Here is a 27988-nt window from a genome sequence, read left to right on the forward strand (position 1 = left end):
CCGCCCCGGGCGAAAGGGAGTTTCCGGAAAGAATCGACACCAGGGAAAGCCGGAAGGAAGCAAGGGACAAGGTCGTCTGGGGCCCTCTAGCCTGCGCCTACTCTATGGTCGTCGCCAATTGACAGGTCGCGAGGGGCAAGGCTCCTCTCTATTGGACGCGCGGCCTCGCGTAGGCGGGCAGCTCGGCTCGCGGAGCGCTGATTGGCTGGGCCCGCCACGCGGGGCGGAGGGGCGGGGCGTGGGGCATGAGGAGCCAGGTCACCCGGCGCGTTGGGAAGGAGGCTGGTGCATGTGGGCTCTCCGTTCTGTGCTGTTGTTGCGCTCCGCGGCCGGGCGCGCCATGTCGCAGGGACCCGCCCGCCGCCAGCGGCCGCCCAAGGACCCGCTGCGGCACCTGCGCACGCGGGAGAAGCGCGGCGCGGCGTGGGAGCCCGGGGGCCCGAACACCGTGTACCTGCAGGTGGTGGCGGCCGGCGGCCGGGATGTGGGCGCGGCGCTCTACGTGTTTTCCGAGTATAACCGGTCAGTGCGCCCCGCCCGGCCCGCGTGCTGCGCGCCGGGGTCCCCCACGTGTCACTCGTGTGGGATTCCGCTGCTGCAGCCGACGTTGGACCCTCGGGGGGGTGGTGGGGGCTCCCCGATTCCTTACATCACACGCCCGTGGAGTTCCCGGGAGCCCCGGAGGAGCCCCAGACTTGGGTGTGAGCGTCCCCTTTCCAGCCTGGGGTCCCGAGGCCCCACTTGACACACTTTGAGCCGCATTCCCTCCCGTGCGCCCCAAGACCGGGACCTCATGGTTGGCGTGTGGGGTATCAGGTCAGGTGAGGAGGTGATGGGGGAAAGGACCCACGTTACCCCAGCACTAGCCTGTTAGGCCCCCAGTACCCTGCTGGCCTCTCCCAGGGAGGGCTCACCAGCAGCATCCTCACGCCAGAAATGCAGCCCAGTAGCCCAACGTGAGTTTTTGTTTTGTTTTGTTTTTTGGTGTTTTTTGTTTGTTTTCTGTAGCGTACAACAGAGCATCTAAAACCGCAGCAGAAATTTCACAGAGTCACATCTGCTGAGTATCTTGCCTAATGTTTGTCCTGTAGGTACCTCTTCAACTGTGGAGAAGGCGTCCAGAGGCTCATGCAGGAGCACAAGTGAGTCAACCATTTTCTTTTGGGGTGGAGATGCTCATGGGGGCTTCTCCACGGGGAGAGACAGTGTTTTTAAAGCAGAAGAGAGGGTCCTTGGTCGACCTGTTCGGTCCTGCTCAAATGTTTTGTCATTCTTAGGTTGAAGGTGGCTCGTTTGGATAACATATTCCTGACCCGAATGCACTGGTGTAATGTGGGGGGGTTGTGTGGTAAGTATATTCTTTTTGAGGTCAGAGGCTCCTGCCTTGTCCCCCCCACCCCCCATCTTCCAAGTCCAGGGGAGCTGGAATTCTTTCTATGCTTGCCCTGTCAGCTGCAGCTTGGAAAGCTGTGACTCAAAAGGACAGATTTGGACATGAATGCTGCTTCCAAGCATTGTCATCTACTCTGTTTATTGAGTTGCTGGACTGGAGATACGTGCCAGTAAACTGGAGGATATAGTGGGTGTTGGTTACAGGACACGCATTTACCACTGAGACTCTCGCCGCCACACGCACATACCCACTCTCCGGATTACCCCATTATGCATGCCCACCAATGAGGAAGGTCAAGATTGTGTCGCTGCCAAAGTCCATAAGCTTTGTGACATGGATAGGAGGGAGTGCAGCGTTGAGCCCTTCCCGTTCTCAGAGCTGAGACCCTGCAGTGCGAGGCAGTGAGGGGTCTAGGTGACAGAATTTAAGGGCGTCCCATCATTTGGTGTGATTTTGCATCCCGGGTGCCTCACTGCCTTGCCCCAATCTCAGCCCTGCCCATTCTGGAGGCATCTGAGGAATATCTGGTGTCCCCTACACCTCCAGCAGGAGTCACTTCTGCCCAGGGCCCGTGATCACTGTGCAGAAACAGGAATGAGGACAAGTACAGATGTAGCTGGTTAAGTACGGAGTCGGCCTCCTGGTGGCAGCTGCACAGCACCATGATGAGACAGCTGATGTTCTTTCTGCTTCCAGGAATGATTCTTACCCTAAAGGAAACCGGGCTCCCAAAGTGTGTGCTTTCTGGACCCCCACAACTGGTGAGTCCCTCCTGACTCAGCTTTCAGAGCCGACCCCTCCTTTTTTCGTGTTAGTGACAAGCATTTCTATTTCTGCAAATTCGTCTTTGGTCCTACAGAGTTAACAGGTGGTGGAGCCTTTGAAATTAAAGAGTCCAAAGCCGGATTAACTGTACGATCTTGCACCAGTTCCTTTACCTTTTAGAGCCTCAGTCATTCATCTGTGAGATGCCTGCGAATTCCATAAAGTTGCTAAGAATTACACGAAATACACATAACACCGAACCAACTTATTACATGTTGGGCACCAAGGAGGCCCACAGGGAATGTTAGCATTTATTTTTATTACATTTCAGACCTCTTTATATCTTCCAGAACAGCTTCTGAACAATGTTGAGAAGCTGTGTGCACATTGTTTACACTGCTGGCTGACAATTCATTTCCCACTTGGTAAGGTGAAAGGTGGGCGCCTGGGTGGCTCAGTGGGTTAAGCATCTGCCCTTGGCTCAGGTCATGATCCCAAGGTCCTGGGATCGAGCCCTGCATCGGGGCTTCCTGCTCAGCAGGGAGTCTCCTTCTCTGTCTTAAATAAATAATATATTTAAAAAGAAAGGTGAAAGGTAACCAGTCACCAAGGCCTGTTCATTTTGTCTCTAAAATAGTGCCTCAAATCCACCCATTTGTCTCCTCTGTGAAGCCTTCCCCGTCTACTATGACAGCTGCATATCCCTCCCCCTGCAACACTAGCCAGAGGAACCTCTGGGGCATACATGTACGTGTGTCACACCCAGAACCCTTGGGGCTTCTCTGCAGTGCTGCAAGAACACCATTATCGGGCCTGCGAGCCCTGTGGGCCCTGGGCCCCTGCCTGCGCTCGGCATCTGTCTCCAGTCTCCCCGCCGGAGCTCCGTGGGCCACTCTCGGCCCTTCCCTAAGCCCCTTCCCATCCCATGGCTTTGCTTCTGAGCCTTCAGGGCTCCACTGGAAGGACATGCCACGCAGGAACCTGCCTGAATCTCCAGACAGGTGCCACCGCGGCCCCTGTGTCTCTCCACCTTCTTTTTATTTTTATATTTTTTCTTTTTTTTTTTTTTTGATAACCCATCCCCCCACACCCCTCCTCTCTAGAACCCTCAGTTTGTTTTTCAGACTCCATCATCTCTCATGGTTCGTCTCCCCCTCCGATTTACTGCCCTTCATTCTTCCACTCCTGCTATCTTTATTTTTCTTAACATATATTGCATTATTTTTTTCAGAGGTACAGATCTGTGATTCAACAGTCTTGCACAGTTCACAGCGATCACCATAGCACATACCCTCCCCAATGTCTATCACCCAGCCACCCCATCCCTCCCACCCCCCACCACTCCAGCAACCCTCCCTTTGTTTCCTGAGATTAAGAATTCCTCATATCAGTGAGGTCATATGATACATGTCTTTCTCTGATTGACTTATTTCACTCAGCATAACACCCTCCAGTTCCATCCATGTCATTGCAAATGGCAAGATCTCATTCCTTTTGATGGCTGCATAATATTCCATTGTATATATATATACCACTGCTTCTTTATCCATTCATCTGTCGATGGACATCTTGGCTCTTTCCACAGTTTGGCTATTGCGGACATTGCTGCTATAAACATTGGGGTGCACGTACCCCTTCGGATCCCTACATTTGTATCTTTGTGGTAAATACCTAGTAGTGCCATTGCTGGATCGTAGGGTAGCTCTATTTTCAACTTTTTGAGGAACCTCCATACTGTTTTCCAGAATGGTTGCACCAGCTTGCATTCGAACCAACAGTGTAGGAGGGTTCCCTTTACTCCGCATCCCCGCCAACATCTGTCGTTTCCTGACTTGTTAATTTTAGCCATTCTGACTGGTGTGAGGTGGTATCTCATTGAGGTTTTCATTTGGATTTCCCGGATGCCGAGCGATGTTGAGCACTTTTTCATGTGTCTCTTGGGCATATGGATGTCTTCTTTGCAAAAATGGCTGTTCATGTCTTCTGCCCATTTCTTGATTGGATTATTTGTTCGTTGGGTGTTGAGTTTGATAAGTTCTTTATAGATTTTGGATACTAGCCCTTTATCTGATAGGTCATTTGCAACTATTTTCTCCCATTCTGTCGGTTGTCTTTTGGTTTTGGGGACTGTTTCTTTTGCTGTGCAAAAGCTTTTTATCTTGATGAAATCCCAATAGTTCATTTTTGCCCTTGCTTCCTTTGCCTTTGGCGATGTTTCTAGGAAGAAGTTGCTGCGGCTGAGGTTGAAGAGCTTGCTACCGGTGTTCTCCTTTAGGATTTTGATGGACTTCTGTCTCACGTGTAGGTCTTTCAACCATTTGGAGTCTATTTTTGTGTATGGTGTAAGGAAATGGTCCAGTTTCATTCTTCTGCATGTGGCTGTCCAATTTTCCCAACACCATTTGTTGAAGAGACTGTCTTTTCTCCCTTGGACATTCTTTCCTGCTTTGTCAAAGATTAGTTGGCCACAGAGTTGAGGGTCCATTTCTGGGCTCTCTATTCTGTTCCATTGATCTATGTGTCTGTTTTTGTGCCAGTACCATACTGTCTTGATGATGACAGCTTTGTAATAGAGCTGGAAGTCGGAATTGTGATGCCACCAGCTTTGCTTTTCTTTTTCAATATTCCTCTGGCTATTCAGGGTCTCTTCTGGTTCCATACAAATTTTAGGATTCTTTGTTCCATTTCTTTGAAAAAAGTGGATGGTATTTTGATGGGGATTGCACTGAATGTGTACATTGCTCTAGGTAGCATTGACATCTTCACAATGTTTGTTCTTCCAATCCATGAGCATGGAACGTTTTTCCATTTCCTTGTGTCTTCTTCAATTTCTTTCATGAGTATTTTATACTTTACTGAGTACAGATCCTTTGCCTCTTTGGTTAGATTTATTCCTGGGTATCCTATGGTTTTGGGTGCAGTTGTAAATGGGATCGACTCCTTAATTTGTCTCTCTTCTGTCTTCTTGTTGGTGTATAGGAATGCCACTGATTTCTGTGCATTGATTTTATATTCTGCCACTTGACTGAATTCCTGTAGGAGTTCTAGCAGTTTTGGGGTGGAGTCTTTTGGGTTTTCCACATAAAGTATCCTATCATCTGCAAAGAGTGAGAGTTTGACTTCCTCTTTGCCGATTTGGATGCCTTTGATTTCTTTTTGTTGTCTGATTGCTGTGGCTAGGACTTCTAATACTATGTTGAATAGCAGTGGTGACAGTGGACATCCCTGCCACGTTCCTGACCTTAGAGGGAAAGCTCTCAGTTTTTCCCCATTGAGAATGATATTCCCTGTAGGTTTTTCATAGATGGCTTTTATGATATTGAGGTATGTACCCTCTATCCCTATACTCTGAAGAGTTTTGATCGAGAAAGGATGCTGTACTTTGTCAAGTGATTTTTCTGCATCTATTGAGAGGATCATGATTCTTGTTCTTTCTTTTGTTAATGTATTGTATCATGTTGATTGATTTGCGAACATTGAACCAACCTTGCAGCCCAGGGATAAATCCCACTTGGTCATGGTGAAGAATCCTTTTAATGTATTGTTGGATCCTCCTGGCTAGTATTTTGGTTAGAATTTTTGCGTCCATGTTCATCAAGGATATTGGTCTGTAATTCTGCTTTTGGATGGGGTCTTTGGTTTTGGGATCAAGGTAATGGTGGCCTCATAAAATGAGTTTGGAAGTTTTCCTTCCATTTCTATTTTTTGGAATAGTTTCAGAATAGGTATTAATTCTTCTTGAAATGTTTGGTAGAATTCCCCTGGGAAGCCATCTGGCCCTGGGCTTTTGTTTGTTGGGAGATTTTGGATGACTGCTTCAATTTCCTTACTGGTTATAGGTCTGTTCAGGATTTCTATTTCTTCCTGGTTCAATTTTGGTAGTTGATACATCTCTAGGAATGCACCCATTTCTTCCAGGTTATCTAATTTGCTGGCATAGAGTTGCTCATAATATGTTCTTATAATTGTTTGTATTTCTTTGGTGTTGGTTGTGATCGCTCCTCTTTCATTCATGATTTTGATGATTTGGGTCATTTCTCTTTTCTTTTTGATAAATCTGGCCAGGGGTTGATCAATCTTGTTAATTCTTTCAAAGAACCAGCTCCTGGTTTTGTTGATTTGTTCTACTGTTCTTTTGGTTTCTAGTTCATTGATTTCTTCTCTGATCTTTAGTATTTCTCTTCTCTTGCTGGGTTTAGGCTTTATTTGCTGTTCTTTCTCCAGCTCCTTTAGGTGTAGGGTTAGGTTGTGTATTTGAGACCTTTCTTGTTTCTTGAGAAAGGCTGGTATTGCTATATACTTTCCTCTCAGGACTGCCTTTGCTGTATCCCAAAGATTTTGAACAGTTGTGTTTTCATTTTCATTGGTTTCCATGAATTTTTTAAATTTTTCTTTAATTTCCTGGTTGACCCATTCATTCTTTAGTAGGATGCTCTTTAGCCTCCATGTATTTGAGTTCTTTCCGACTTTCCTCTTGTGATTGAGTTCTAGTTTCAAAGCATTGTGGTCTGAAAATATGCAGGGAATAATCCCAATCTTTTGGTACCGGTTGAGACCTGATTTGTGACCTAGGATGTGATCAATTCTGGAGAATGTTCCATGGGCGCTAGAGAAGAATGTGTATTCCGTTGCTTTGGGATGGAATGTTCTGCATATGTCTGTGAAGTCCATTTGGTCCAGTGTGTCATTTAAAGTCTTTATTTCCTTGTTGATCTTTTGCTTAGATGATCTGTCCATTTCAGTCGGGGGTGAAAGTCCCCCACTCTTATTGTATTTTTGTCAATGTGTTTCTTTGCTTTTGTTATTAATTGCCTTAAATAATTGGCTGCTCCCACATTAGGGGCATAGATATTTACAATTGCTAGATCTTCTTGTTTTATAGACCCTTTAAGTAGGACATAGTGTCCTTCTTCATCTCTTATTACAGTCTTTGTTTTAAAATCTAATTTGTCTGATATAAAGATTGCCACCCCAGCTTTCTTTTGGTGTCCATTAGCATGGTAAATGGTTTTCCACCCCCTCACTTTCAATCTGGGGGTGTCTTTGGGTCTAAAATGGGTCTCTTGCAGACAGCATATTGATGGGTCTTGTTTTTTAATCCAATCTGATAGCCTGTGTCTTTTGATTGGGGCATTGAGCCCATTTACATTCAGGGTAACTATCGAAAGGTATGAATTTAGTGGCATTGTATTGCCTGTAAGGTGACGGTTACTGTATATTGTCTGTGTTCCTTTCTGGTCTATGCTGCTTTTAGGCTCTCTCTTTGCTTAGAGGACCCCTTTCAATATTTCTTGTAGGGCTGGTTTCGTGTTTGCAAATTCCTTTAGTTTTTGTTTGTCCTGGAAACTTTTTACCTCTCCTTCTATTACAGCCTAGCTGGATATAGTATTCTTGGCTGCATATTTTTCTCATTTAGTGCTCTGAAGATATCATGCCAGTCCTTTCTGGCCTGCCAGGTCTCTGTGGATTAGGTCTGTTGCCAGTCTAACGTTTCTACCATTATAGGTTACATATCTCTTCTCCCCAGCTGCTTTCAAGATTTTCTCTTTGTCTCTGAGACTTGTAAGTTTTACTATTAGATGTCGGGTGTTGACCTATTTTTATTGATTTTGAGAGGGGTTCTCTGTGCCTCCTGGATTTTGATGCCTGTTTCCTTCCCCACATTAGGGAAGTTCTCTGCTATAATTTGCTCCAATATACCTTCTGCCCCTCTCTCTCTTCTTCTTCTGGGATCCCAATTATTCTAATGCTGTTTCGTCTTATGGTATCGCTTATCTCTCGAATTCTGCCCTCGTGATCCAGTAGTTGTTTGTCTTTTTCTCAGCTTCTTTATTTTCCATCATTTGGTCTTCTATATCGGTGATTCTCTCCTCTGCCTCATTTATCCTAGCAGTTAGTACCCCCGTTTTTGATTGCAGCTCATTAATAGCCTTTTTGATTCTGACTTGGTTAGATTTTAGTTCTTTTATTTCTCCAGAAAGGGTTTCTCTAATAACTTCCACGCTTTTTTCAAGCCCAGCTAGTATCTTTAAAATCATGATTCTGAACTCTAGGTCCGACATCGTACTAATGTCCATATTGAGTAGGTCCCTGGCAGACGGTACTACCTCTTGTTATTTTTGTTGAGGTGATTTTTTTCGTCTTGTCATTTTTGTTCAGAGGAGAATAGATGAATGAGAGAACAGAATGCTAAGAGGTTAACAACATCCCCAGAAAATATACTCTAAACAAATCAGAAAAGAGCTGAACCCAGGGGAAAAAAAAGGAAAAAGAAAGAGAAAGGAAAAAGAAAAAGATAAAGACGAACAAAAACAGAACAAAACAAAAACAGAATATGATCAAATATGATCAGGCTGGTGCATAGATCAGTGCCACACACTAGATTTTGGGTGTATTTTGGTATGTTAGAAGAAAGTGCCTCCTAAAATTTTAAAGGAAGACTTAAATATGTACAAAATAAGGGTTGATATGATGAAGGGATGGAATATGACTGTAAAGATGAAAATTATAAAAAAATTTTAAAAAGGCATTGATAAGGTGTTTGAAAAAAGAAGAGGATTTAAAAAAAAAGAAAGGAAAAAGGGGAGAGAATGTGATCAGGGAGGAGACTAGAACAAAGCCATACACTAGAGATTTAGGGTATATTTTGATATGTTAGCAGAAACTATCTCAAAATTTTAAAGAGAGAACAGCTTATATATATATGCCAAAAATAAGGGTAACCCATGAAGGGATAGAATATGACTCTAAAAAGGAAAAATAATTTTTTTCTAAAAAAGGGATTTATAAGATGTTGGTTGCAAAAGGGAAAAAGAAAATTCAAAAAAAGTTAAAAAAATTACCTGTGAAAGACTAATGAATCATGGTAAAAAAGCCATGAATTCTATGTGCAGTATTCCCCTAGCGCTGGAGTTCTCCCGTTCTCATTGATCGGTAAACTTGGGTTTTGGTGGCTGTTCCTGCTGATCTTCTGGGGGCGGGGCCTGTTGCCGTGGTTCTCAAATGTCTTTGCCGGAGGCGGAATTGCCCTGCCCTTGTCGGTCCGGGCTAAGCAAGCTGCTCGGGTTTGCTCTCAGGAGCTTTTGTTCCCTGCAAGCTCTCGGTACAGCTTTGGAGGACCAGGGTGAAAATGGTGGCCTCCCAATCTCCGCCCCACAGGAGGCAAGAACTTGGGGCCCCGCTCCTCAGTGCGGCCCCAGAGAAAAGCAGTCACTCCCGTGTCCCCGGTCTCCGGCCGCACTCCGTGCTCACCCGGCCTGTGACCGAGCGTTGCTATCTCTGGCACCCGACCCCGTGTGGAGTCTCCAAACCCAGCAGATCCCCGCGGTGCGCTCCCGCGCCGCTCCTCCCAGGGGAGGATGGGGAGTCTCCCCGGCTCTGCTGCTTGTTGGGTCCCTGCTGGAGGAGCAGTGGCCCGACTGGGCCGCGGATCACAGTTTATGGCCACCCCGAGCTGAGAGCCCGCGCCTCGGCTCCGTCTCTGCAGCCGGCTTCCCCGCTCCGATACCTGGGAGCTCTGGCGCACTCAGGCACCCCCGGTCTTTCTGTGACCCCGAGGGTCCTGAGACCACACTGTCCCGCGAGGGTTCCACCCCCTGCTTAGCCACTGCAGCGACGTCCCTCAGCGGAGCCGGCTTCTAAAAGGTCCGATTTTGTGCTCCGCGGCTCTAGCACTTGCCAGAAGCGGCCGACGGAGGCCCCCTCCCCCGCCGTCTATCCTCCCGAATATCGCCTCGGATTCACTTCTCCGCACGGCCTACCTTCAGAAAGTGGTTGCTTTTCTGTTAAGAGCGTTGTTGCTACTCATTTCTTTGATCTCCTGTTGAGTTAGTAGGTGTTCCGAATGGTTTGATCCCCATTCAGCTGAATTCCTGAGACCAGATGAAATCCAGGTCTCCCACTCCTCCGCCATCTTGCTCCCTTCTCTCCAGCTTCTTGCAGATCGTTAGCACAACTGCTGCTACCCAGTTGTCCATGCTCATTTGTTTCAGTTCTTTCGCCACTGGATTTTAAGTTTCACGAGGGCGGCGACCGTGTCCCCTGCTAAACCCTTGGAACCTGGTATATAGTGGACACTAAATATTTGTAAAGGTGGTTCAAAGTGCTAAAGTTCATGTTGATGCCTCCCCCCCTCTTTTTTTAAGATTTATTTATGGGCACCTGAGTGGCTCAGTCTTTGGGTGTCTGCCTTCGGCTCAGGTCATGGTCCCGGGGTCCTGGGATCGAGTCCTGCATTGGGCTCCCTGCTTGGCGGGAAGCCTGCTTCTCCCTCTCCAGCTCCCCCTGCTGGTTTTCCCTCTCTCGCTGTGTCTCTCTGTCAAATAAATAAAATCTTTAAAAAAAAAGATGTATTTATAACTGAGGTGATGAATGTTAGCCACATGGTGGTAGTCATTTTGCAACATAGACTTAAATCATCATCTTGTGCAGCTTAAGCTTACACAGTATTATGTGTCAATTACATTTCAATAAAGCTGGTGGGGGGACAAAATAAACTACTAACATCTTCAAAGTTTTTTTTCTTTAAGATTTTATTTATTTATTTATTTGATAGAGACACAGCGAGAGAGGGAACACAAGCAGGGGGAGTGGGAGAGGGAGAAGCAGGCTTCCTGCCAAGCAGGGAGCCCGATGTAGGGCTCAATCCCAGGACCCTGGGATCATGACCTGAGCCCAAGGCAGACGTTTAACTGATTGAGCCACCCAAGCACCCCATCTACTAACTTTTTAAAAAAGAGAGTAAAATACTGATTTTTTTTCCTTTATGAGTACTTTTACAGATTTTACTTATTTATTTTAGAGAGTACGAGCATGTGTGGGTGAGTGGGGGGAGTGGTAGACGGGGGGAGAGAGAGAAAGAGAGCGAGAGAGAATCTCAAGCAGATTCCCTGCTGAGCACAGAGCCCAATGCAGGGCTTGATCTCAGGACCCTGAAATCACGACCGGAGCTGAAATCAAGTCGGACACTCAACTGACCGAGCCACCCAGGCGCCCCTATGTTGATGCCCTTTGATAATTCTCACGTGCTGCCGTGTAGCTGCATTCTGCCTTTAGTACAGCCGTAACTGCTGGTTTCTTTGTCTTTTGTAGGAAAAATACCTAGAAGCTATCAAGATATTTTCTGGTCCATTGAAAGGAATAGACCTGGGTATGTTCCTCAGTCTGACTCACCATCTGCCATTTCTTTCTTATATATGCCCCAGTCTCCCAAACTAGAATCCATAGAACTTGGACTAAATTAAGCCTTAACATCAAATGCTTCATCAATGAGATGAATTTTGAAAATAGTGCCTGTTGCAATTCCTGTGCCCCCACGTCATGCCCCCAGATATAGTTTACAGATGGTTCTCAGTCGAATTGCTCCAGCGGTGCTGGGAGGCACGTGGCCTCTTCCTGGGGAGAGGCCTAACCAAGGAGGCCAGCAGGGCCCCGTCCTGCCTCCCTGGCTTGTCAGTGTGCCTCTTCAATAGAAACACTAATGTTTTACTTCAAATTGAATTCCCGTTCTTACAGTTGAGATGGCCGATTCCCTGGCCTCACAATGCTGTGTGTTAACTTACGCCTCTTAAATTTGAGAATTGTTTTTTTTTTTTATTTTTTAACAGGCAGTGATCCTATTATGTGTTTTATTTTTAATGTAGTAGATATTAATAGCCGATGAAAATATATGGGTGTTTCTTTCCTAAAAATTGTCATTTATTCAGAGATTCTGGGTTTAGTGTAGATTCCCAGCCAACTTCCAAGGTAAATCAGTTGCTTGTGGTTGGTGATCTGGAAAGCTCATTTTTCCCCAGTGTGTTTGTCCAGTGTGGTCACTGTCCTTGGTCTTTCTCATGCAGCTGTGCGGCCCCACTCGGCACCAGAATACAAGGATGACACCATGACTGTCTTCCAGATCCCCATATACAGTGAGTGCACAAGTCCCATTTCCTAGCAGGAGGGAGGGCTGCAGGTTCCAGGCAAGGAAAATGTGGGGTAAAGATAGAAACGGCTGGAATGTTGGCGCTGTGTACCCAGTTTTGTGTTTCTGAATATGATTAGGAAATTTAGCTGAGAAATTAAGACAGGGTTCCTGCCCTTAGGGAGTTTATAATCTTACAGACACGCTTAGCCCCTAGGTAATGATCATGGTTATACTTTGGGATGTTATGTAATCAAGTAGTGTCAGAAAATAGACGGCTCTCGGATGTGCACATTTATTGCTTGGGGTTTATTTGCCGCAGATGTAAGTACCCCTTGGGAGAGAGGTTGCTGGAGAGGTTTGCCCTGGTAACCCTTTTCCATAAATACTAATGCTGATGGAAGTGTTGTGAGCAGGTCAGAAGGTCTCATGAACCTTCATAGGCCCCAGAGCCAGATGGTGTGGTTTTGACTTAGGGACACACAGTCGGCGGGTCAGGCCAGTCACCCTCCATGCGGGGTTTTACCGGTTGTGAGGAGAACACAGGACGCTGGGGACATTTCCTTGATACTCCTCTGATGCCTGCCAAGTGCAGAGGGGACACAGATCAGAGCCCCCAGCGAGGGGCAGAGAAGTCCGGCCCTGGCCAGGAGATGAAGCTTGTAGGGCGCCGGTGGAGGAGAGAGGCTGGGGGGGGGGGTTTGCTTGAGCAGAGGCAGGTGCGCCCGGGGGTCAGTGAGACAGCCGGTCACATCAGAACTCTCCCTGCCTGGCTCGCTCCTGATCTGATGTCTTCTCTTCCTGATCCCCGCTGACCCCCGGGCCTGATTCGCGTCCCTCGCTGTTCCTCCCTTCCTAGCACGTGACCGGTGGCTTCTCCGTGAGTCTGTGGCCCATGCTGGCTGGGTGACCCTCAGCCTAGGTCTGTCTTCTGAGGGTGGTGCTGGTGCGTCAGCCAGCCTGCAGTTGTCGTAGGAGAAGGCAGGCCGCCTCAGCGGGCGCTCTGCTTCTGACTGGTGGGAACAGCGGGGCCCTGGCTCGGCGCTCACCTCTGTGGCGTGGGGTTTGATTGTCTTCCCTGCCAACCAGGTGAGCAGAAGTGTGGAGAACACCGGTCATCTCAGAGTCCAGAACCACTCAGTCCAGGGCGGTCTTTGGATTCCGGATCTGCTGAAAAGGAGCAGCACCTTCCAGATGGTAATGCTGTTTACACAGAACAGTGCACCTGTCAAGAGAACGGTTTTCTTTTTTTAAAGATTTTACTTATTTGAGAGAGAATGAGAGAGAGAGAGCATGAGAAAAGGGAGGGTCAGAGGGAGAAGCAGGCTCCCCACTGAGCAGGGAGCCCGATGCGGGATTCAATCCCGGGACTCCAGCATTATGACCTGAGCCAGAGGCAGTCGCTTAACCAACTGAGCCACCCAGGCGCCCAAGAGAATGGTTTTCTTAATCTCCTGTCCCTTCATGTGCCAAACTGGCACTGTTAGCCTGTGTGTCAGACAGGTCCGTCCTCCTTGGCGTGCTGTGGGACTTGGCGAGTGTGGGGGGGCGGGGTTGCCGTGAAGACGGCTGTACAGAGCTCTGGGGCTGACCCCCAGCCATGGCTGGGCTCCAGACTTTGTGTTCAGTTTCCCTGGAGGAGGGCAGGGTCTGGCAGATTGGTTCCTACAGAGGCTTTTGTGTTTTTCATTAATGCAAAGGAATTTTTCACGAATGCAGAAAACTGCAGAGCCGACCAGTCGGGTCAGTGAGGGGATTGGTCCCCTTCTCTTCCAGAAGGACAGCCTGCTGAGAAGTGGAGTTAAAAATCCCAAGCTTAGATGTGTCGGAGGACTGGGACCCCTTCGGGGGCTGTGGTCTGGTGTTGGGCAGGGCTGCTAACATTCCTCCTTCTGCCTGGATTGTTTTCTGTCTGATGACTGAGAAAGGGCTGACCCCAGGAGCTGTCCTCCCCGGGATGGCCAGCTGCAGACCCACTGAGAAGGGGCTGACCCTGGGAGCCGTGTTCCTTGGGATGGCCGGCTGCAGACCCACTGAGAAGGGGCTGACCCCGGGAGCCGTGTTCCTTGGGATGGCCGGCTGAAGACCCACACCCACATTTTCTCTGCAGGCCTGTTGGCTTTCGTGGTGTTTCGCATTCGCTTGTTTAGAAAGCACGCTACAACTTATTTTTTTCTCTCTCCTCCCCATCTGGGTAAAATGGGTCATTTTTTTTAAATGTTTCACTAGCTAGTTCTAAAGTTTTTCCCCCTGGCGATTTGTGTTTTCCATTCACTCCGACCTCGGGTGTGAGTAGGAAAAAGAACAGGTCTGCGGGGGAAAGAACACCAGTGTTTCCTTTGGCTTTTGTATCAAACTGTCATGTCCGTTTAATTTGGCACGAAGCCGAACTAAACTTCAGACGATCATTGGTCTGTGAAGCCCATAAACCTTCCTGTTTGCCTTGTTACAATCAGCTATGTTTTTTTCTCAGGTATTGGCCAGAAAAAGAGTGGCAGGGACCCCTCCTTGGTTGTAGCTTTTGTCTGTAAGGTAAGCAAGTGTCTCTCCGGTGGGCTTTCTGTGAGTGTGTGATGGTGACCCTTGCTTAGCTTTCGTCCAGTGACTCAAAGCTAGCGGCTCCTACGTCCCCTGGTTTATGTTTGCCTACGACTGGCCTGGCCGTCTTGCACTTGAGAAATAAAGGTAGCCTTATTTGCCTTCAGGTGAACTGAGCCTTCGTTCAGACTCCTCCAACTCTGTTTTACTTTGTATCATTTTACCGTAGCTGTTCAACCACTAGCATTGGGCTCATTTTCATGTTGGCTAGCATTCCCAGAGGCATCTAGAATTCCCAGATATCCTCTAGGATAGCATTTGCCACGCCAGAAAATTCTAGAATCCTAGTAAGGCTTGAGGATCCAAATCGGAGACTTTGCCCTAAGAGTAATTTCCTTTTAAAGATCTAAGGAAGAAAAATGAAAATCGAACGTAATGTGTCCATAAATCTGAAGTTGGTCCGATTCTGTGAAAATTCTATTACCATAGGGTGTTTTAAAAATTGGACGAATGGCCTCGTTTTAACAGGGCTGTGCGCTAAAATCTGATTCTCTGCAGTGAACACTTTCATCTGCGGTAAGGCCCTACGTTGTCTTTTTGTGGGCAGTGATTATTTTCTGAGGAGTAATGTTGACTTTAAAATATATTTGCACTTCTTATCCAAATGATCGCACCCACCAGGGATAACCCTTCCGGAAGGTCAGCAGTAATCATTATTAGCTGCGAGATCATTACCGGTATCCCGTCTGTCACTATTTAAGTAGTAGTTTTTATGAAAGTGAAGGATGGTTGTTGGTAGGCTTGTTCCTTGTGTGTTTCTGAGTTTTTCGGCAGCAAAATAATTTTCCAGGTAGGTTTCTCTGGTCCCTCCCGCCTTCCTCAGTAGAGGCCGTGGGGCAGGATGGCCTGTGCTCTGTGTGCTGGGGCACGCACCCCTGTAGACTGTGGCTGTCCCGGACCTCTGGGGACTGCATTCTGCTTCGCCTCCGTGTTCCACACACCCCGCACCCTCGGTGGGAACAGTTTCTCGTGGGTTGAGCCCAGCTCATCGTAGAGGGAGGGCTTTTGCCTGCCTTAGGTCTGCAAGTCCCTGTGAAACGTTAGGGCACTTGGTTGCCATCCTGAAACGCATTTGGGTCTGTGGAGGGAAGGCTGGGTCACAACAGGCCCTGCTAATGTCATCATCTGAAAATGTCATTGGAGCTCATCACCTTTGTGTTTTATGCACACACTTAGGCTGTAATCCCTCCTCTAGGATAGCATTTGCCACGCCAGAAAATTCTAGAATCCTAGTAAGGCTTGAGGATCCAAATCGGAGACTTTGCCCTAAGAGTAATTTCCTTTTAAAGATCTAAGGAAGAAAAATGAAAATCGAATGTAATTCAATACTCAAAAATTTATTAGCATTTTATGTGCTTTCCAATTTTTTTTTGTTATTACATATGACATAAATACACATTTTCAGGAACAGAATGATTGATGATTATGAGGTTTTGTGGCAGGATTGTCGTACGCCCTTGTAACATAATAGTGTATTGGGGATTGTTCATTACAGCTTTCCTCCAGGGTAAAAGCAACACCGTGTTGCAGGTTTGTGAAAAACACCAGGGAAAGACCCTCCACGCTTTGATTGCCCTGTTCCTGTCACTGCAATATTAAGTCGGACAGGGATCGGCATGGTCGGGTCACGTCCTGTTAGCTCCTGCACGCCGAGTGCAAGACGGAGGGATAGAGGTGTTCGTCCTCAAGGACACACGAAGGAGCCTTTTTGTTTGATTTGGAAATGGATCGAATTTTATTACATTCATAAGACGGTAACATGGGGAGGTAAGGCCCCGTGTTTTAATCGTTCAGCTTCTAGTCCTGGAGTATTTCAGAGTAGAGGACTTCTTCGCGAGATAGCATGGAACACAGAGTACTTCACCTCCGAGCAGTACCCGGGCTGCATTTTGAGGATTGGGGAGGCGACACGAGGGAGTAAAACCAGAACGGCGTGCTTGGACGGAGGCTGGGTAAAGCCCAGCTGCCCCCTTCCTCCCTCGCTGAGGTGGTGTTCACGTTCTTTTTGTCACAGCTTCATGTGAAGAAGGGCAACTTCCTGGTGCTCAAAGCCAAGGAGCTGGGCCTGCCAGTGTGAGTGTCGGCGGGGGGCGCGCCGTTGGGCCGGGGGGAGGGGGTGGGGGCGCCTGTGGCCCTGCCGCACCTCGTCTCACGGCCGGCCGGCCCCTTCTTCCAGTGGGACAGCTGCCATCGCTCCCATCATTGCTGCAGTCAAGGCCGGGAAGAGCATCACTTACGAGGGCAGAGAGGTGAGACACCCCGTTTTTGCCACGTTTCAGCAGTTACGGCCGGGGCCTGGAGCGCGGGTGCAGACCTCCCCTTTGAGGGAAGTAAGACAGCTCAGCCTTCCTTCACTGGGCTGAGCGATACAGCAGGGTCCTTTTTTTTTTTTTTTTTTTTTTACGACTTTATTTATTTATCAGAGACAGAGCACAAGCAGGGGGAGAGGCAGAGGGAGAAGCAGGTTCCCCGCCGAGCGGGGAGCCCGACGTGGGGCTCGATCCCAGGACCCCGGGAACATGACCCGAGCTGAAGGCAGACGCTTAACCGACTGAGCCACCCAGGCGCCCCTGCAGCAGGGTCTCTTATCTGGACTTGTCCCGCTTGTCCACGCTGCCTGCCTTTGGATGTATCTGCGGAGCATCTCCTTAGCATTCGAGGGATGCGTTTTAGGCCCCTGGCCCCAAGGAATGCCACTGTGTTCTTAGCCAGGATGTTTCCTCCGGCGTCTAAGGGTGTCAGGGCCAGTGGCCGCAGACCTGAGGGCGCCGCGAATGTCCCGCCTGGTTTCGTGGTCACCCTGGGTTTGAGACGCCCTCTGCAAGCCGGCCGCCTGGGCATACATGAGCAGAGCGCGGCAAGGGCATGGGTGGTGATCCTCATGTTGGCTTTGTGCTTGTTCAGGAGGGATTATACGTAAGGTGGGCCGTTGCCTTGAAGGCCAGGCAGTGTTTGCCGAGCTGTGACTCTGCCCTGGGAGAGAACCATGACCCCAGTGATTTTGCAGATTTTGCCTGAAGAGATCTGTACTCCTCCGGACCCTGGTCTTGCCTTTGTTGTGGTAGAATGTCCGGACGAAGGATTCATTCAACCCATCTGTGAGAATGCCACCTTCAAGAGGTAATGAGGGCTCTGGGGGTGGGGGGAGGCCAGCCGGCATCGACCAGGGTCAGGGTGTCTGCCTGACCCGTGGCTGCTCCTGGCACTGAGCCCTGGCTGCGGAAGGCCATGCTCTGAGTTCCAGACTCCTGCCTGGTGGGCTTTGTGCGTGCAGCCTTGGAAGTGAAATTAGAAAAGAGCGAAAGTCAGAGACCACTTGCCGACTAGAAAACCAGTGGCCCATTAAAGTGCAAAGTCTAGGACAAATTCTAGAACTTTCTTCAGTTCTAATTAATACCCCGATCGTTATTTGGGTTATTTTTACCTAAGTAAGTTTTCTTCGCTTGCCTATATTGAATCTGAGTAGGCGGGTCTGAAGGCTGTGGGACCGTCTTGGTTGAGAGCCCGTGTTACGGGACAGAATCTCAGTCTGGACACACCTTTGGTCTGCTTTTCTGGTGGCCCGGGTGCCATTCTCTCTCGTCACCCAAGAAAGTGGACCCACGGGCAGCTCAGCCTCAGTCCCGGGGAGCTTTGACCCCCGCGAAAACGCTGTTTTCGTTTCTCTCCCATTCCTAATGGTTTACTCTATGTGTATTTCTCCGTTCCTAATTTGTATTTTCTGTTTTGCACGCACTGTTTTATTACACTTATCACAACAGATCTTTTTTGGGCAGCTATAACGCTTTTAAGTTAGCGTTGGAAGCTCTTCCTGAGATGCACTTTATTCTCAATGGGTGAATCCGGGTTCCGTGGTGGTGCAGGCTTTGTGTTGTCATCAGGTCACCCTTGTGCAGAAGGGAGGGATAGGGAGAAAGTACTGCGTGTATTTTCTGGGGGGAGGAACCGGAAGGAAGCACCTCAGTGTGTTAGTAAGTGACAACTCTAGACGGAATTACAATTTTAATTCTCCACGCCCGTGGCTCGGGTCTGCTGGAAGGCAGACGGCAAGGTGGGACTGCAGGTGCCAGAGATTCATGGGGAAGGGTCCTGTGAAGGATAAAGGAGAACCGGAGCAAGAACAGGCTGGGAGAGCTTGGGTCCTGCTGTGCAGGTCAGAGCCCTGTGCCCGGAGGGGGCAGGAGGAGGCTCGGGCTCTCAGTGGGAAGGCCCAGGGGCCAGCCCCAGAGCCTGTGGACTAGAGGGATCCTGGGTTGGTGCCCTGCGGGCTCAGGTACCTCTGGGAGCAGCCCGGCCACAGCCTGGCCTGGGCGCGGAGGCTGTGGGTCCCTGCAGTCGAGAGCAAGCCGCGTGGTGCCCTTCCCTGGCCGCACGGTCACGGCTTGTGGTGGTTCTGAGTCTGCATCGCTGTACACGGCCCGACTCCACTCCTCCTTCCTTCCGCCCAGGTACCAAGGAAATGCCGATGCCCCCGTGGCGCTCGTGGTGCACATGGCCCCGGAGTGTGTGCTTGCGGACCCCAGATACCAGCAGTGGATGGAGAGGTAGGACGTATTTCCATCCGTGATCCCCCTCACACCGGGAGGTGCTCCCTCCCCTTCCTCCCGGGGCTCCCTGCCCTCCCGGAGCTTGGGGTGAGTTTGGGGAGCAGACACCCGTGCCGCTGGTGCAGACGGCTCGTGTCGGGCCCAGCTGGATCCGCCTGCCATCCTCCCCACTCCGAAGGAGTACCTGCCGCCCGCTCTCCGTGAGCCTCAGGTTAGGGAGTGACAGGCGGGGTGTGGACGAGTCCGCAGCTCATTGCATTCCCTCGCCTCTCGCCACCCACCCTGCGAGGTCTACCAGCGTCTAGTAACTGGAGAAGGGGTCGCCCTGCCTTCTCCTCGGGGCCCCACTGGCCAAGCTCAGCAGCCGGGGGGAGGGAGTGTTGGAGCCGAACTCGGCGCCCCCTCCGCTCCTTCCTCGCGAGCCCCGCAGGCTCCTGCCCTTGGCCTGCCCTCCCTGGAGGGCCCGCGTCCTTAAGGATCCCTGTACGGTGTTGCCTCTTCTTCCGCCCCGTACTCCACTTCGTTCCCAGTCCCTGGCTGCAGGCTCCTGACATCTAGCCTTCTGGGTTCTTCGTGTGCTCCTTCAGCACAGCCCGAGGCGCTTCGGTCTGGAGAGGGCACTGGGCTTGGAGGCGGAGGAGCGGGACCCTGTCAGCCGGTCTTTTTGGACCCGCCACTTAGTGTCTCTGAACCCTTCCCTCTACCTTCTTTGCCCCTGGTGTCACCACTACCCCTTTGGTGGGAGTCCTCCTAAAGGGCGCTGTGAACGCCCCGTCACTTTGCCGTAGGTTTGGGCCCGCCACCCAGCACCTGGTCCTGAACGAGAGCTGCTCTTCGGTCCACAATCTCCGCAGCCACAAGATCCAGACGCAGCTCAGCCTCATCCACCCCACCATCTTCCCCCCGCTCGCCATCCCCCACAGCCAGGTAGTGTCCCCCGCGGTCCCCTGGCCCGCCCCCTTGCCTGTTCCTTCTCTCCACCAAGTGGGATTTGTGTCTTCCAGGAGGAACACACTGCCTTCCGTGTGCCCACAGTCCGGGGCGAATGTCTCCTCAAGTATCAGCTCCGTCCTCGGAGGGAGTGGCAGAGGTCTGTGGGACTCTGAGCTGACCGAAGGGTCTAGATCGGGGGTTGCCAAGCTCTTCTCGCGAAGGGCCAGGCGGTAGATGTTTCAGCCCGAGTGGGCCATGCGGTGTGTGTCCTGGGTGTTGAACTCCATCCCTGCCTCTGCCGGGGCCTGGAGCACCAGTCAATGAGCCGGTGCGGCTGAGTTCCCCAGCAAGATCCGGTCCCGGAACCGGCTGCTCTGGTCCGGGCTGAGGTGGGAAGAAGAGGCCAGCGATTATTCTTTCCTCAAGGCGTTTTCCCTCATGATAATGGTGATACCACTTCTCTTGTTTTACAACAAAGAACGCGAGTGTTTGATGGAGAAGATTAGGCACCCGTGGTCCCATCCTCCGAGATAAGAGAGAATCATTAACATTTTGTCTTTTAAATTGGAGCACATGGGGAATGCAGTCTTTTGGAAAAGTGTGTGTGTGGGTCTGTGGCCTGACAGGCCCGTCTTTTCCCGAGTCATTATGTAGCCTTCAGGAACAAGACTTTGATGGGTTCTCCACATAGGGACGTTTTGCTCATTTCAGTCATTTCTAGGTTGTTGTTAACAACATTGTTTAATGTAAAGCGTTAAATGTTTAGTGTGTAAGCGTCTTGAGTGGAACTCTTATCCCCTTGGAGCGATTCTTAGATGTGGGATGGCTGGGTTGGGGTGTGACCCGTTCTGAGGCCCTCGGTAAATGTGAACGTGACGTCCAGAAAGGCCCTGCCCATGGACGGTCCCGCCAGCAATCCCTCCATGTGGCTCATGTGTCCGATCTGCATCTCGAGCAGGTCGAAGCTTCCTGTGTGCTGCGTTGTGTCCGTCTTAGTTGTAACTGGATGAGGAGGCTCTGGTGTTGAGTAGCTGGGTTTTCTGAGAGACCACATGGTCGCGTGACTGGGGCCCACAGATGCGGGCTTGGGATTTTGGAGCCTGCTGTCGGCGGTTCACAAACCTTGAGTAACGAGCCTGGCCGATACCCAGATTCGCCTTTACCTGGGCGGAGTGCACGCCCCAGGCCTCCTGCGTTAGAAACTGGGGAGCTGGGCCTGGCCTCGCTGTGTGAGCTCCCAGGTGAGCAGAGCACCCAGTCTGGGTGAAGAGCCACCCATCCGAGGCTGGCCTCTCAGAGTTGCCCGGGACCAGCCATGTTGTAGCATCGGGGCCTTGCTAGAAAACAGCCTCGGGTTCCATCCCCGAGGCGCCAAATCAGGGCCTGCGTTTCCACAGGGTTCTTGGGGGATGAGCTGTGCCCATGTTCGTGGGGGTGCTGGTGGCATCCGGCAGGCAGAGGTCAGGACCCTGCCGGATGTCAGTATTGCCAGGGTTGTCAGACTCTGAGCTGAGATGTCCTGAGGGGCCGAAGCTGTTCAGAACGTGCTCCAAGGCCCCCGCTTCGCTGAGAAGGGTTCCACATGGCAGGAGAACAGAACTGCCCCGGGTTGCTTCCTCTTCAGTCTTGATTTGGAGAACTTTCTGCAGATGGGCGTCTGCTTGAGGCCACTCGCCCGCTTTGGTCACTGAGATGCTGTCCTCCCTGCAGGGATGCTGTTATTGTCTGCAATTCCGATGAATTCATAGCCGAGGCCCTGGAGCTCCCCAATTTCCAGGAAAGCGTGCAGGAATACCGGGAGGCCGTGCGGGATGGCCCAGCCCCAGCAGGTGAGCAGAAGGCCCCGGAGCCGCCTTCCCCTCCTGGTTGCTGCCCTCCTGCGGGTGTTTCAAAGCGCTAAGGAGAATGACAGCCTGGCACCATTTAACCAGGTCTAGTTCCATAACCCCATGCTGCTTTATTCTCCAAAAACGCCCGTGCCTGTGCCTGCCCACCTGCCCTCCCCACCAAAGACCAGCTCAATCCGAATGTTGGGTGATGGTGCCCAGCCCTTGTATAATGGGCATGCACCATGTGCCACGGTTCTGGGAGCTCCTGCAAGACCCTGGAAAGAACTTTGTACCGGGCCTCTGCCGACTCGGGATCTGGTCCTGGCTTGGCTAATAGGGAGCCACGGCAGGTCTGGCCCCGTCACTCACCTTGCTGGGCTTTCACTGCCCCATCAGGAAAAGTCATTACGGGGAGCTTGGGGACCTCTGCTCTAGTAGCTGGGTTTTCTAGCCTGCTTTTCAACTAATGCTAGAAGCAGAGAATGCCGGACTAGAAAGTGGGGGGCGTTAATGCAGCCAGGTGGTCCTTCCCCCCAACAGTAGGTTCTCCGGAGAAGTCAGCCTGGGCTGGTGTAGAGCCTCGCCTCTCATGGAAGGGACATACCAGGTCTCCCTGGCCTCCAGTCCTGGCTCTGCCTTTTCCCATCTGGAGGGCTGACCCTCTGAGCCTGTTCGCACCCCTGTAAAGCCAAGGGTTCCCCCACCCCAGCAGGGTGGTTATGGCGCCTGTAAGAAGAACAGGTCTGGTGGTAAGGGCTGGATGCCAGGCTGATGCCAGCCCCTTGCGGTAAATGAATCATAGCCTGAAGAAGTGCCCTTTGTGATGCGAAAGACTCAGAGCACGTCTCTGGAAGGAAAGGCTCCGGGTTTATTCACTCTGCCTTCCAGAGAGCCACTTACCCACAAACAGCCGGGGGCCCCGCCTCAGAAGGACCCCTGCCAGGTGGGATGACTAGCCCCTCCTGGGAGGCTGGACCTACCCCTCTCAGGGCTGAATGCTGGCTCACGTCTGATCCAAACAAATGGACCCTTTTACGGGTGTTTTTCACAGAGAAAAGAAGCCAATATCCAGAAATCGTCTTCCTCGGAACAGGCTCTGCCATCCCGATGAAGATTCGAAACGTCAGTGCCACGCTTGTCAACGTAAGGTACTGCTGTTCTCCCAGGAGACCTCCATCCATGGGGGGGCACATGCGTCCTGCCCCCCACCCCCCTTCCCCCACACCCCCTAGCCCAGGCTACTTTGAAGATGCAGCCGTATCAAAGTGTGTACGCTTGTCACCTTGGCCGGAGCGTCCGGAAGGGGAGTAGTGGGCGTTAATGCCTTTAATAGGTTCTGGGAGTCACCAGACTTCATCCCCTGTTCTGTTGACAAAAACAGCTGACTCTGCTGTAGGCCGTGCACCTTGCTAAGAAATGATCTCGCTGAATTTTCACAGTAATCCTATGAAGTAGTGATTGCCCATTTCCTTGATCGGTAAACTAACCTTCTACGAGGTTACCAGTTGCCACAGCTCGGCAGGGGTGGATCCGGAGCATGAGCTGGTGCCTACACCACTGGTTGGGCTGTGTCCTGACTGGTGACTGCCGGTGCGGGGGACAGCTGCTGGGTGTGTGCGTTGTCTCGGGTTCAGCCCCAGGACTGGGTGGGTTTTGGGGGCTTCGCTTGGGTTTGCCTGGTGTCCTGGCCTGCAGAGAGGTCAGTCCAGGCCCCGAGCAGTGTTCACATCTGCGGGAAGTCAGACCGTGCAGTATAGCAGGCTGGCTCTGAAATTTTGCTGTGCCAGCTGGGATGCTGGCAGTGGAGGGCGGCCAACAGGCTAACGCGCCACTTACAAGTGCACCCCGCTGGCAGAAATACACCGTCTGGGACACATTCTCTCACTGCTGAGGGGGTGCAGTCAAGCGGCTCGGCAAGCCCGGCCCGTCCCCGGGGGCTTGACAAGGGCAGCAGGTGCATGCGCATCTCCCGTGTTCTCAGGGCTACGTGCTTTTGCCATCCCGTTCCCCAAACTGGGTGCCAGCAGCACCTGTGTGGCTCAGGGGACTCCGCATACGTTTAGGGGTTTCAGGGTTCCCTGACTAATCAGTCCCTTCATATAATGAGCTCGGCCGTCCGAAATGGCCTTCGTGTTTAGAGAAGCTTCTCGGAATGAGCACGAGAGGTTCTGGAAGACGTAGGAAGCACACAGCCGCTTCCGCCTCTTCTCCAGAAACGCAAACCCTCCAGACCTTGAAGGCTTTCCGCGCACCAGTGACTGTCACTCTTGTCCACAGCCCCGACAGGTCCCTGCTCCTGGACTGTGGCGAAGGCACGTTCGGGCAGCTGTGCCGTCACTACGGAGATGAGGTGGACAGGGTCCTGGGCACCCTCGCCGCCGTGTTCGTGTCCCACCTGCACGCGGATCACCACACGGTGAGCGGCGGCAGATGATGAGGGCCCAGCGGAGGGCACGGGCTGACCCGGTCAGCGTGACCCCTGCACACACCCCCCCCACCCCCCCCACCGCCCCCACCCCCCCCCCCCCGTTGCCTTTCCTGCCATTCCTCCCAGACGGCCCCAGGCGCCGCTTTTCCTCTCGCTGGTGCAGTCGCTCTGCTGGGGGGGGGGGGGGGCGCCTCGTCCCTCCGTGCGCCCCGCTGTCCCGCAGCAGCGGGGCTTTGGCCTTCACCCCGGCTGGCCTGCTCCGAGGGGACCTCGGCCGGAGACGGGAGGCCTGCTGTCCCCGGGCCGGCTGGGTCCCCCGCCCCGGTCACACGGCCCACGGCAGCGTTGGGGGATGGCGGCCGATAGGGAGGGAGGAGGACGCCCGAACCCGGACGCCGGGCAGAGAGCCGACTTTGGCCGTGGCTGACGCGTGTCCCCTTCTCCACCCCGCCCCCGGCCCCCCAGGGCTTGCTGAATATTCTGCTGCAGAGAGAACGGGCTCTGGTGAGTGTGGCCCTCAATCTTCTGGACATTTGAGTTTGGTGGTTTTTGCACGTTCGCAAAACGTGCTGCTGCCGCCCGGAACCGTTCTTGTCGCTGACTCGAGCGGCTCCGGTGTCCTTGTCTCAGGCGTCCCTGGGGAAGCCGTGTCCCCCGCTGCTGGTGGTCGCCCCGACCCAGCTCAAGGCCTGGCTCCAGCTGTACCACAACCAGTGCCAGCAGCTGCTGCAGCACGTGAGGTGGGCGCCAGCACGGCGATCCAGACCCCAACTCCGCCGCCGCCCCGCCCCGGCCCCGCCCCCGACCATGCCCCGGCCCCGACTGTGGCCACGCCCCGACTGTGGCCACGCCCCAGTGTGCCTTCCCCGGGCCCTGGGGCGCGGCGGTGGGAAGGAGTGCTTCCTGTCCAGGGCAGAGGCCAGCGGCCGCCGTGCACGTTCGTTTGCGTCTGCTCCCCGCCTCTGCAGCTCTGATCTAGTCTCGGGATTCTCCACGAAACCCTGGAGCGGCGGCTGCCACAGGGCGGGCCTCTCCTGTCTTGCGGGTCCCTTGCCACGGCCTGGAGGGGGGCTTGCGTTTGCTCTTTTCAACTGTCTGCTCTTCTCTTGGTGACGGATTTGTGTTTCTCTCTGAGAAGGAGTTTGGGGTTCCCCAGACGCTCGAACTCTGAATCACGTTTTTCGTGTTTGCTGTGTAACCCTTGTGTGTCCTCACAGCCTGATTCCCGCCAAGTGCCTTCAGAAAGGAGCAGAGGTCCCCAGCCCCGCGGTTGAAAGGCTGATTGCTTCGCTGCGGGGAGCGTGTGACCTGGCAGAGGTAAGGGGGCGCCCGCAGGCCGGCGGCGCGGGGCGGGGCACGGCACGGCTGCACAGCCGCTCGCCTGCTGCTTCAGTTTCAGACCTGCCTGGTCCGGCACTGCAAGCATGCCTTCGGCTGCGCGCTGGTCCACACGTCCGGCTGGAAAGTGGTCTATTCCGGGGACACCATGCCCTGTGACGCCCTGGTCCAGATGGGTAAGTAGAGGCAGCAGGCCAGGGAGGGGCCGAGGACCCCGGGCCCAGCGCTTGTCAGGCAGGGCACTCTGCTCCACTGGCCGTGCTCCTTATCCTCTAGGGAAGGATGCCACCCTCCTGATACACGAGGCCACGCTGGAAGACGGCCTGGAGGAGGAGGCCGTGGAAAAGACACACAGGTAGGGGAGAGCCCTGAGCTGCGGTCACCCGCTCCCTGACCCGCGGGGATGCACTGCGCTTTCCAGTGCCAGTGACCCGAGGCTGGCCGGCCTGCTTCCCGGCGAGGCCGTGGGGGTTTCTGCATCTGCTTCTGCAGCGCTGTCCGGGCAGGGGGCCAGCTGGGGCGGGTTTCTCAGAGTATTGCAGATACGCGGACATCAGCTGTCAGCCACGCAGGGAACTGCCAGGGGATGGAGGGCCCGGGGCGGATCTTGGGCTTTGCTGGGACAAGAGTGTCCCCCGAGTGAGGAGCCACCTGCCTCTTCTCTGCTGCCCTCACAGATGGGTGGTGTGCCCGCCAGCGCTCGGCCTGGGCTCCATCTAGGGGCGTGAGCGAGGAATCTGGCCCTTAGGAGAGTTGGTGTCGGCGACAGAGGTGGCCTTCCTGGGGTGCACGGGGGAAATCTGGGGGCTGGGGTCTTCCCTGCACTTGGGCATCAGCCTTACGTGGCCCCTCCGTTGGCAGCACTACCTCCCAGGCGATTGGCGTGGGGGTGCGGATGAACGCGGGGTTCACCATGCTGAACCACTTCAGTCAGCGCTATGCCAAGGTGCCGCTCTTCAGCCCCGACTTCAACGAGAAAGTGGGGATTGCCTTTGACCACATGAAGGTCTGTGCCACGCGGGCCGGCTGAGGTGGGGTGGGGCAGAGACAGTGCTCCCTACGTACGGTGCTCAGGGCCGAGGGTAGGAGGGTCTGTCCATGCTCCCCGGCGGGCCCACCTGCTCCAGGGCCTTCGGGACAGACTTGAGTCCTCAGGCTGCTGGAAGTGATGGGGGGACTCCGGCCCACGCCGTTTCCCCAGCCCTGTGACTGGGGGAGACAGGTGTGCTCCCCTCTCCCGCTGGGGAAGCCAGCCTCGCCCCTCCGGCCTCCCTGAATGAGGGTGGGGGCCGGGGTGTGCCTCTGGTTTTCAGAGTCTGGGCTGCCTCTTTTCCGGAGGCCCATTCAGTGGGGCCTCCTAAGCCAGGAGTGGGGAGTCTGTGCCCCTTTCTTGAGAGGGCTTCCTCCCTCCCTCCCTGGCCTCATCCCTATGGTCAGCTGACATGAAGGTGGGCGAGAGGGAGCCGGCGCCTGCCCGCAAGCAGAGGGCCCCCTCCGTCCAGCTCCTGCCGGGCCCCGGACGCACGTCCTGATTCTGGGCTCGCCTTCCAGGTCAGCTTCGGGGACCTCCCGACAGTGCCCAAGCTGACCGCGCCGCTCAAAGCCCTGTTTGCCGGCGACATCGAGGAGATGGAGGAGCGCAGGGAGAAGCGGGAGGTGCGGCTGGCGCGGACGGCCCTGCTGTCCAGGGAGCAGGCGGGTGGCCCCGAGGATGGGACGCGCCTGCAGAAACGGGCCCTCACGGAGCAGCCTCAGAACCCCCAGAGCAAGAAGGTCAGGGCCCAGTGAGGGCGCGGGAGGGACCCTGGACTCGCAAGGCTGGCGTTCTCTGCACGGCACGGTGTGGGCTCCCCTGACCTGGTGGGAGCTGGAGGGCTCGGCTCGACCGAGAGGCACCAAGGTGTGGGGGCGGGGTGTGCACCTGGGTCTTGGCCAGGGCCCCCCCCCCCCCCCCCCCCCCGCACAGGGGTGGCCCTGCTGGACACCTCCTACAGCCGGTGCCTCGGGACGTGAGGCTGCTGGATGGAAGACGAGGGACAATTAGAATGTGGTACAGACTGATTTTTAAAGAAGTCACGTGGAAAACCGGCCTGCCCACGCCCGAGGCCAGCCACGTTCCCAAGCGCTGGGTGGTGGACAGGACTCCAGGAATAGCCTTTGCGAAGATAAAATAAAGAGGCCGCTTGGAACCTGAGAGCTCTGCTTCATCCCGGGGCCACCTCGGAGCAGGCGTCTCCCTGCCCTGCAGAGTTGCAC

General features: G+C 53.0%; 1 protein-coding gene across 1 annotated transcript; it reads left to right on the forward strand.

The window, feature by feature from the left end:
• Window positions 1-262: 262 nt before the first annotated feature.
• On the forward strand, window positions 263-27685 carry ELAC2 (elaC ribonuclease Z 2). Its single transcript, XM_028089066.2, has 24 exons — window positions 263-522; window positions 1092-1142; window positions 1278-1348; window positions 2090-2154; window positions 11249-11306; window positions 11998-12066; window positions 13149-13256; window positions 14533-14591; window positions 16672-16730; window positions 16834-16906; window positions 17665-17777; window positions 19106-19201; window positions 19993-20131; window positions 20209-20294; window positions 21848-21966; window positions 23018-23114; window positions 24244-24382; window positions 24860-24898; window positions 25025-25134; window positions 25612-25711; window positions 25788-25908; window positions 26009-26087; window positions 26594-26738; window positions 27284-27685. Exons 1-24 carry the CDS (start codon window positions 290-292, stop codon window positions 27518-27520), a joined length of 2466 nt encoding a protein of 821 aa, XP_027944867.2. The 5' UTR covers window positions 263-289; the 3' UTR covers window positions 27521-27685.
• The last annotated feature ends 303 nt before the right edge of the window (window positions 27686-27988 follow it).

The sequence above is a fragment of the Eumetopias jubatus genome, unplaced genomic scaffold, assembly GCF_037043125.1.
Source record: "Eumetopias jubatus isolate StellerSeaLion01/CBP00866 unplaced genomic scaffold, mEumJub1_p1.0 scaffold_10, whole genome shotgun sequence".
Classification (NCBI taxonomy): Eukaryota; Metazoa; Chordata; class Mammalia; order Carnivora; family Otariidae; genus Eumetopias; species Eumetopias jubatus.